The sequence below is a fragment of the Alosa pseudoharengus genome, unplaced genomic scaffold, assembly GCF_046254945.1.
Source record: "Alosa pseudoharengus isolate Yale_2024_CS ecotype anadromous, Long Island Sound unplaced genomic scaffold, YU_APseudo_1.1 YU_APseudo_1.1_scf_5, whole genome shotgun sequence".
Lineage (NCBI taxonomy): Eukaryota > Metazoa > Chordata > Actinopteri > Clupeiformes > Clupeidae > Alosa > Alosa pseudoharengus.
Window position 1 is genome coordinate 34,342,237 of NW_027468837.1, and position 10,763 is coordinate 34,352,999.

The 10,763-nt window shown below is 40.2% G+C and overlaps 1 protein-coding gene across 7 annotated transcripts in view; it reads right to left on the reverse strand.

Moving 5' to 3' along the window:
• The window catches only part of tox2 (TOX high mobility group box family member 2), a 97,922-nt gene extending 87,675 nt beyond the window's left edge, over positions 1 to 10,247 (reverse strand). For 3 of the 7 annotated variants that reach the window (XM_076267387.1, XM_076267386.1, XM_076267385.1), the window contains exon 1: positions 9,683 to 10,246. In XM_076267387.1, the coding sequence (XP_076123502.1) occupies positions 9,683 to 9,784 (102 nt within the window). In that variant the 5' untranslated portion in view covers positions 9,785 to 10,246. Of the gene's footprint in view, positions 1 to 9,682 lie in introns of all 7 variants that reach the window. The other 4 variants (XM_076267389.1, XM_076267388.1, XM_076267384.1 and 1 more) reach the window with 3 other exon arrangements.
• Positions 10,248 to 10,763: the final 516 nt, after the last annotated feature.

Genomic DNA, 10,763 nt, shown 5'->3' on the forward strand with positions numbered 1-10,763 from the left:
GTTTGGCCTGTAGAAGTTGCACTTTAGTGCACAATTGTGTGCAGTTTCAGCTACCGGTTGGGTCTTCAGCAAGTGAGAGAGTTGGAGAGACAGAGAGTGAGAGTGTGAGAGAGGCAGAGAGAGAGAGAGAGAGAGAGAGAGAGAGAGAGAGAGAGAGCCCAGAGGCAGTTCGTACTCGAGGCCCTGGGGCTATGCCTCAGCTCGGCCGAGAGCCAGCCATCTCTCGGTGTGTTTGCACAGGACATGCCATAGGAAGCTAAGACAACTGCTGGTGTTTGCCCAGCCCAGAACACACTCTCCTAATACAGCCCACAGCTGCATTCTTCCCCCCTGTTCAGACTTCTCCCTCTCACACACTGTTTATTTATCCCTTCTCCACACATTGATCCTATGGAATCTGGATCCATCTCCACTTCCAAGAAATGCCACCGTGATATGGGAACGTCGGAGTGCCCTGCGCTGAGAGGAAAAAGCAGGCATGTGCTACCATTTCACTTCCAGGAGAAAGTCAGCATTAGAGGTGAATTAAATAAACCAGTGCTGTGGGCGAATTGAAAGGCCCTTTTGAACAGGAGGACTGACTAGCGTTGGGATCCGATGTCACTGTGTCAACGAACAACACGGAGGAACGTTGAGAGGGCTGGAGGCGAGTAGCAGTGATGATCTTGCAAAGTTTTCCCTCCTCTAAGTGTCTCATCAATTTCGCAGTGTTTTTTTTTTTTTTTTATCGCCAAGCTAATAACTACTTTCAGCGGCTCCAGGTTAAATAAGTCGATAATCAGCACAGATGCACTATCAGCGCCACCCCTGACCGTGTCAGACTTTCCACATTAGGACCTGTCAAACCTCCATGAAATTGTTCGCTTTTTTTTTTCTTCCCTTCCTCCCCTCTACATTCACTTCCTGTCCGTGGCAAGCCATCACAGAGGTTATTTTATACCCGGGCTTTGAAACAATGCCACCATGTAGAGCTACTACACATTAAAACAATGGGGCAACATGACCTTTCACCTTCAGTACACACACATGCACACACACACCCACACACACAAATGCCTTGGCATATGCATTTTGCTATTTATGCTTAAATACCAGCTCATCTGCTTTCAAGGCAGATAGGTTCGGCAGAATTTTTGTTTTTATTATTACATACTGTTCTGAAATCAGAGTGAGGGTGATGTGCACACAGAAGACTCCAACCACTTGCACTTAATAAAGAGACGATAAAATGCTAAACTGCGAGGGAAATGGCATTCAATTTCCTTCGATTCCGCTATGGCTGATTGACATAAAAATAATAGAACCAAAAATGTTGAAAAGTGGTGCATGGTACAAAGTCATCGCCGTTGTCTTGATCAATAACCGCATTTGAGGTGACGGAAGAAAACAGAGCTAGTGACTCACATCCACTTGTACTGTTGAATTTCAATAACATCCTGTTGGTTTGTATAAACGATACTATCTGAGCGGAGAGGTCAATGTGTTTAACACATTCAAGATGTTCTGATTCCACCCTCAAAGCTCTAGAACATGCACCATGTGCACAGTACACCACATACACCCTATTAGAAAGCAGGGAGGACAAGAAAACACCTTTCAGTGAAGAGAAAGAAGAACCACCCAACACAAACACAAATGAAAAAAAGAAAAATGTGCACTGCGGATGATATGCCATCCGCTTTAATGTCAAAAGGACAATTCCAACTAATGCACGAGAAGCCATTTTGCAAAGGTGTGAACCCCATTTTGCTATCTCTTCATTTCTCTACAATTTCTCAAGCCAGAAATAAGTCCCAGTAGAGAAATGCAAGAAGAAAAGAGCGTTTGCTCCTTTCAGTGTTAAACAAGAGGCCATTTTGTAACAGTATGCAGAATGATATTGCTTTCACCAATGACAGACTTTCTTCTCTCTTTTTTTCGAAGGTGCTTGCTTGCCATACCATGTTAATTAGAGGATTCTGTGTGTGCATCTGTTCCTATGAATTTGCTGCACTTTGTGTTGGCAAAAGGCTGAGCAAGGAAACTGTTAAATCCCGACAGACCTAGCATTTTTATTCCTATTTTGACTTCTTTAGTGAGAGCCATCCATCAGCATTTCATGCAGTTTTGGGTTTTAAACCACACAAAGTGCACTAAAACAATAAACGTCTGTCTTTCAAGTGACGGTCTGGGCAAGAGCACATCTGGTGGCAGGGCTCATTTTGGTTTTCCACATTGCTGATTGACATTACAGACGACTGAAAAATAATGCAGACTCCAGAGGGAAAAAAAGCAAGTTGGCCACCACCCCCCTCACCCACACACAACACACTCCGTTATACATACTGTACACACACACACACACACACACACACGTATATATATATATATATATATATATATATATATCTATATATATATATATATATATATATATATATATATATATATATCATATAATGAGGAGCAGTAATGTGCTCTTACATGTACGGAAAGAGGGAGTGCTAGTGCAAAACCTGCCGCTTCCTGAGGGGCACTGTGACACACCATGTCTGTAGCACAACTAGTAGAGGGGGAAAGGACCCACATCAAATGCAAACTAATCCAGATCAAAGAGCGCAACGCTGACAGAAAACTGAATTGGGGCTTCGGAACGTTTTCAAGGTCTCCTCGTTGTTAAAAGTATTTTCTTTCTCTTTCTCCCTCTCTTTAGGGAGTAGCATGGAGGGGGTAGCAGGTTTTAGTACCTTATTTCAAGAAATACCGTGATCCAAAGCATTGTTTGCATTCGCTTGCCAAATGTCTTTCTGATTCTATGCAATAAACAGGTAATAAATGATGTTACCAGTCGAGCGATTTTCCAGCTACACAAACACCCCAAAATTTCATGAAGAGGAAGGCCCTCACTGGAGACAGGTGCTAAACATCTATTAAAGTGCCTCAACATTTTAACACCTAAAACCTATTAGCAAACATTATTAGACATAGGGATCACTACACAGTAGGCCTTGGCTGCATCCAACAAAGAGAACCTTTTTTTTTTCTCTCTCTCTCTCCTCTCCTTCCTCTCTCTCTCTCTCTCTCCCTCTTTCTCTCCAGCACGTTCTAATGAAGTCCAAACCATCTCCCACAGGACGACCATCATTATTATTTACTGCGAGCGTTACTGAATCAGCCTGCTATTCTTCATCATGCCAGGAGCCATTCAAAGGATCAGCCCACTCACTGCAACTCTGGTGCTCTCTACGCCAAGCCCAATTAGCAGACAGCTAGGAATCGCTCCCTCCACAACCAATTTGGAATTTCAAAAAAGCAGGCAAAAGATCCAAATCGCCGGATTAGCGTGCCCGTGATTTTGTTGTTAATTTTTTGTTGTTGTTTGTTTGTTTTATTTTTTCTGTGTTGTTAAAAAAAGTGTTAAAATGCATTAAAATGCCTTACCTCTTTCAATCGGAATGTACTATGTCACAGAATAAATTATTAAAAGAATATACAGTATATATATATATATATATATATATATATATATATATATATAGATAGATAGATAGATAGATAGATAGATAGATAGATATATAGATAGATATATAGATATATAGACTGCAATCACAGTGAAACCATATTGGAGGTAAGGGAGAAAGCAAAACATGTTTCCACTTATGACCAAATATAGCATCAATCACTGGAGCTGTAGGTGGACCTACCAAAAATGTGTTGTTTTTACATAATACATTTCTTCATCCGAACACTGCGTTCAGGATGTTTCAGACCATGTGAGCCAAGATAACATCTAAAGACAGTCAGCTCATTCAAACTTGCAAAGGTCTCTGGTTGTGGAAGATACTCAGATAAAAGAATCTCAGTCACTAGAAAACATTTCTGGCCACATTCTCAGTTGGTAAACCATATGTACTTTGGCAAAGGCTTTGTACCTATTAAATTCTATATGGCACAGACCACAAGTATTAGAATTGCTTTTCAAATGCTAGCAAGAGAAGATTAGACTGGTGAATACACTCAGTGTATTTAAAGTCCTCCATGACCTATATACTCAGAGGTTATGCAGAGCAGTAATCATAATTGATCTGTAGTGTAGGGAAAGCTTTAGTAGGCACCAATGATAAATGCATAGAGCTGGCAGCACTGGCCTGACAATTGGACATATATACCATATCTATCTAAGATGGCAAGCAGCATTTTGCGATCGCAATAACATTTTAATACATTTTTCAAAACATGTTTACCTAACCATCTTAAAATCCAGTTGGCAACTTGGAAAAACTAGCAAATAGCAAAATGCATATAACTTTTGCCCCCCCCCCCCCCCTCTGCCCCCCCCCTTTCTGTGTGATGCATTCCTTGCTTTATGATATGCATGGGTTAACACTTTTCCCAGTGAGAATAGCACTGCCTGGGTGGATTCCCCAGTCAGCAAAATAAATGAATGGCCAAAGAGGAGTCCAAGTGCACTCTGTCAACCTAAGACTGGTTATTTCCACTTAATTAACTTCTCTGTGTTCCCAACACAGTCAGGACTGCTGGGCTTACAATTCATTTCATATCTCTATTAGGGCCATGGTGTGCACGGGGGAGGGGAAAAAATAAATTGTACAATGAAATGCAATGAAACAAGGGGGTGAACACACGAGCATGGATGGAAACTGCCTACTGGACTACAAAGAACTAACAGCAAAAGACGAAACCCTCCTGATGTTCGGGTAATGATTATATAGGATCCGTAAATAGGACAACAGATTAAAATCTGTATATAGGGTTCTCCATTCCTGGTGTGTGTGTGTGTGTGTGTGTGTGTGTGTGTGTGTGTGTCTGTAGGCGGAGGGACTGTTCATGATGTTACTGTTAAATCAGACTTACAATTGTACACCTGAGGCTTATTCCCATCGAATCACTTGCTCCATAGATTTTGCCTCAGGGTGTATTACCAGTTCAAATACATCACAGACACACATACACACACACACACACACACACACACACACACACACACACACACAAGCACACACAGGCACACACACATGCGCGGACATGAAGAAAGCGAGAATGAGATGGAAAAAGATTAAGATTTATAGATGGGACTCCTGCTGATTAAACAAGGAGTTAAATAAATATGCAACAGATCAGCTGAATTGTGATGTAAATGAATGAATACTTATACGTAAAACAAAAAAAACTGCAGCACCATAGTGTGGCGTATTGATCTTTTTTTAAAAGTAAAAAGACATTTGCACAGTGAGATGTGCTGTGCTACGGCCCATTTCCAGTAATTGCAAGGCCTTGGGGTTATTTTTAGTTCATTTAAAGCCCAGTCTAAGACCTAAAAGAGACAGGTCTGAATTTTACATTAGAGGCTCGATATGACGAGCAGTCTTGACAGATCTTATAAACATCCACAAATGAATCAGGGCTGTTATAAGAAATTATTTAAAGAAAAAAGCCCCTGACATCTGGTAGTATGCCACCTACACTTAGACTGATTTGACTTAGTCTAAGTATTTACTTGGAGCCTAAAACAGGCAACATGGTACTAACATCCGTTGCAATATGTCTATGAACAATACAAGGATACAGTGTGGTCTTACATATACATTAGTTTGGTCAACAATGTGATTAAGTTACGTGTCGTATAATTGAGGTCACACTGCGGGTGTTGCTCTAATTTCAGTGATGCATGAAAAGTGAACTTAGCCTACTTTGCATTTGTCATTAGATAGACAGATATTATTATTATTTGAACATACAGTAGTGTGGATAGGAATATTTGTCAGCTGTACATTCTGGATAGTCACGGTAATGCATGATGATACACTCTGTAATGACAGCACACAGGAGGGCAAAAAGTAGAAACCTATCCAACTATCTGACCAAACCATTTTTTAAACAAAGTGAAGTAGCCTCGGGCGACACATAAGTCATAATACATTCAACAAACAGTCTCTTGGTGAAACATGCATTTATGAAGAAGTGGCCTTTAGTAAAGGCAGGCACAGAGCGTATGCTGAACAAACAATACGCCCACTCATCAGAGGAAAAGAAAGAGATTGAAAGGAGGGAGATTGGGAGAACGACAGAGGGAAAGCGAGAGAGAGAGATAAAGAAAGAAAGAGAGACAAAAATAAAGAGAGATTAGGGAGAAATCTCTGCTAAAAGTCTACATGACTCATAAGTCAATTGCAACTCCAGCTCGCTGCTATTATCATATGAAGGAGAGTGAAACTGAGGAGTTTTATCTACCATGGGTTTTATGGTCTAACATCGTAAACCTTTTACAGGGCCTCATTCTAGCAGTGTGCTTGATAATAACTAACATTTCACTCTTACAGTTGAAAGGAAACTAAAAAGGTACTCTCAGAGTACACCACTGCCTGAGAAATCCCTTCAATGGAGATACATCCTAACATACACAATCCTAAATGGGCGCCATACTCGGCGGAATACATTGTGTTGCCATGGAAACTGTGCATTAATTCATTCTAAGCGCCACAGGTCTATGGGGTGGATAGGTCATGTAATCTTCATGTGGAACAATGACTGTTGCGTACCGTTGGGGTTCAGAACAGAAACAAACAAGAGTTGCAGTACCCAACTGATTGGAATCTTCAGAAGCTAACTAGCTGTAAGACACTTCCTGTGTAGTACGTGCTTCTCAGAGCCACCACTTTTACCTAAACTTTTTTTCTAAACTGCCGGGAATGTAGATGCTAGCATGTTAGCGAGTTAGCTCAGGAAGTAAAGACAGCTCATAATGGATGGCCTACTTTCCATGGCTACATCCGGTCCATCTCATGGTACTGTACATGATGGTGCAAATGATTAAAATAATGCTAGACATAAACACATTCACACATGTCTTAACCACACTCATACTTGTTTAACAGTGAATAATAAACGTGAATGATGATCTTGCTTGTCTTTTTGCAGCACTTACAAATGAATCTCCCACAACTAATTCTCCTCAGACTTTTTTTTTATATATCTGTTGCATTCAATCAACTAGCATATGGTATCATTTTATATTTTAACCTACATTAGACTACATCAGACTATTTCATGCTATTTGTCATTCCTTAGTTGGTTATGCTTAGCATTTACATATAGGCTATACTATATAATCAATCTGTATGTAGCACTAGCTGAACTCAATTAGTATCTAATGCATTCAACTAAATAGAGGATGGTTCATGAACAAAAACTTGAAATGCAACCAAGACTTATAATGTTTGAAAAATCAAGTTCCTTATTAAATAACAAAATTGTTTATTTTGTAATCTTTATATTGCATGGTGTGTAAACATTAAGAAAACATAGTAAAATTCAACATGTTCAGAAGTTTGTACAGATGTGAGGTTTTCAGTACCAGAGGTGAAGGTAAACTCTACTGAGAATTCTAAATGTTTATAGATGTTTTAAATGTTCTATTATCCATAATCCCAAAGGCCTAGAAAGCCTGTAGGGCCCTTCACGGCATTCTATTAAGTTCCACCAACTCATACAGATAATTTACCTTACATGAAATGAGCATATGAAAATGCTGCTATTACTGTTTACTTTTTTACACTCCTTCCCTCTAACATTTATCTTTCCCATGTGCAGTGAAGGAATCAGAAATCAGTACATCCAGTGGGAGCTTTAGTTTAGCTCTTAAATACTTGATGAGAGAACAAGACAACACTGGAAATAGCACACGATCAAACTGCAATTCAGGCATATATATAGGCCTATCTGATAAAAATAGGAACTGAAGGACTGGAAGACATTAATCAATGTAGCGTGAAACTCATTAATTGCCACAGTTGATTGGTCCCCAGAGAATATCACATGCAAATTGGAAATACCTTAGAATGTTATTTCAAAGCATACTGTCTGATATAGCAAGCAGTGGGACTACAAACTGTACTATTAATTTTGCTTTGGCATATTTTAGTCCTTGCCTATTAAAATGTGTTGTAAGAAAAAAATCTAAAGGCTGAGCTCTGGAGTTTGAGGAATTCTACACTGAGAAAATACTGAATGATAAACTTGTCAAAGTATGTAAGAAATGTTCCACAAACATTAGGTACAATGTTTACCTCTGAAGAATGCGCAAAGTAAGAATTTATACTGCATAGAGCATATACGAAATGCGCGACTTTGACGCATCCATATAGGCTGACTGACATGTCCTATGGTTGTTCTCAACAGCTTCATGTTAGCGAAAATTTTGTACGTTCAGTTTGTCTAACCCCCTCTGTATGCAAACTGCTCTAGCGACAGGTGCAGATACCCTTTACTATTTATCCCTATGGTATTAAAATCTCCCAAACAGTCGGGGTTCAAATTTCTTCTGTGAACTCATGTAAATCCAGACATAGTGAATGGGGAATTTGATACGTGAACATATAAACACACATTAGGCCTTCTGATGGCAAAATGGGAAAATTAGATGGTCTAGAAAAGAGACCGCACATAGAATTACAGCACTATGTCAGTTTACGGCTTTTAAAGTAAGGAATGAAGTTCATAACATATTGAAGTCAGTGGCAAAAGCTCATGCAACTGTGTGCGCCTCTGCGAAGCTATTATGCCCTCGGCAATGTTCATTTAAAGCACATATATCTGTTTTCATTTAATACACTTAAAATTCATTTTAATGCATCATGTCTGTTGCACAGATCTCCCCAAGGCGGCAGCTTACGGAATACTAGTCATTTCAAGTTCAATACATGTAGCCCGAGACTGCAGTGAGATAACTTAGAATAGATTCATCGCAGGGTTTTATTAGGTTTGGAATAGTAGCATGCTATTCTATTTCTTCATGGCAATGCTTGGTCCTACTCATCACTTCTATAGGCTATTTGTGAAGGCTATACATTTGTATCAGTAGCATAAGCTATGTAAATGCGTACCTGCGCGACACCACAAGCATCACAAATATAGAACTGGCAAACGAAATGGCTACACAATTAACCCAATAGTTTAATATTACAGTGATCTTCAGCTTATGACAAAGTAACAGCCGATTAATTAGCCTACTAGTTTGTGAAGTTAACACGTGGAGAGTGTCACTGAGAACAGCTACATCGTAACCTAAATAACACGAAAGAAGCGCTTCAGAGCGCTCAGCCTCTGTAAATGTATCAAAACGAAATATACATACAAAAACCAAGCGTGGATTTGTATTTCCAGCGTTGACAGAAAATGTATCCAAAAACCGAAGTATTACGTCAGTATTTGAATCCCGCTCATACATTCGCAGAATTGATGGCAAAGGGCGCTCCATCTTCTCGTCAGGAAAGCTACATCTACCGATATTTTCACACAGGTACGACGTGGGATTTGGGCACTAGTTTTAGGCTCAGGGGTGGTACCAACTATCCAAGAGTAGCTAGAGAGCAAGTGGACATGTAGGCTACCAATCCCGAATTTTGGAGAGCGGCAACTTACTTTGGGGTATTTTCATCATACGCCAAGTAGGTAATGTTCTAGCCTACTCGACAAGAGAAGCTACATAACAAAAAGATTTCAAGCGGGAGCCTGGCAAATACTTCAATACAGAGAACTAAAAGTGACAATACAGTTGGATTACAATGTTTAGCCCAGGCGTTTAGGATACGATGCATGTAAACGCCAGGCTGTAGCGTTCAGTACTGACTGCGCTCCAACAATAACTTAAGAAAACATTAATGCATACTAAATGAGTTATTACCTTGTTGCAGTGGTAATAGTCCAAAGAGCTGAGACTGGAGTCAGTAGGTAATGTACATGAGCCAACGCTTGAAGGAGGTGTAGGATAAAATCTCACGTCCATCTCAGAGTCCGCAAGACTGACGGCATGAAAACAGGTTCAGCGTCTGTGAGTCCTCTCTCTCTCTCTATCTCTCTCTCTCTCTCTCACTCTCTCTCTCGCTCTCGCTGTCTCTCTCTCCCGCTCTATTGTTAAACCAAACAAAAAGAAACAGAGGAATTGAAAGAAAAAGGGGGTTGAGTCTCTTCCAAGCACTCCTTCCTCACATCCGTTCGCAGTCTTTATATCAGCACCAAGCTCGAACCAGCAGTGATGCCCGGTCAATTTTTTTTACTATATATTAACTTAACGAGGTAAAGCATGCAAGTTCACTTTGAAAAATATCAGGTTTTGCTTCTAGTTTGCCGGAAAACTGTTACGAGTCAAACTCTTAAGCATCGACAGAGAATATAATCTGTCAATTATGGCTCCGCGTAAAACTGTTTAAGTTAGCGTTAGTGTTTGTCTATTTTCCCGTAGCGCACTCAATGGCTTTCCCTATCTGCTTTGTCATGTGGGAGTGTGTACCCATGCGTTCATTTCGATTTGGAGTTCGAGTTGTTCCCTTCATACCAGATGCCAAGCGACCTCTGCCGATGGGAAAGGGAACAGTTATGGAGTCAGGAGGGAGATGGGGGGAGGAGGAGAGGCTCTCAAGTTGGATTGACAATCGCCCCACCAATGCTGAGGTCGAGTTCCTGAAGCTCAAATGGGCAGAACAGATCTCGGTGCACATCTAATATAAAGGTTGGGTTCAGGTGTTAGTCAAAATGGTGTAAATGAAAAAGTATGTTTACCCACAGAGTGAATTTCACTCTCAGGGTCTAGTTTTTTTCTTTTTTATTATTATCAGCTGCGTTTCAATATGCTTGACCTTCATAGGTATATTGTTTAGGTATGATATCAACTGGAGCTCAGTGGAATGAGCTGACTGAGGGTTGACAAAGGGCCAAAAGAAGGCAAATAATTCCCCATGGCTATACAAGATGTAGCTTTTATCTTT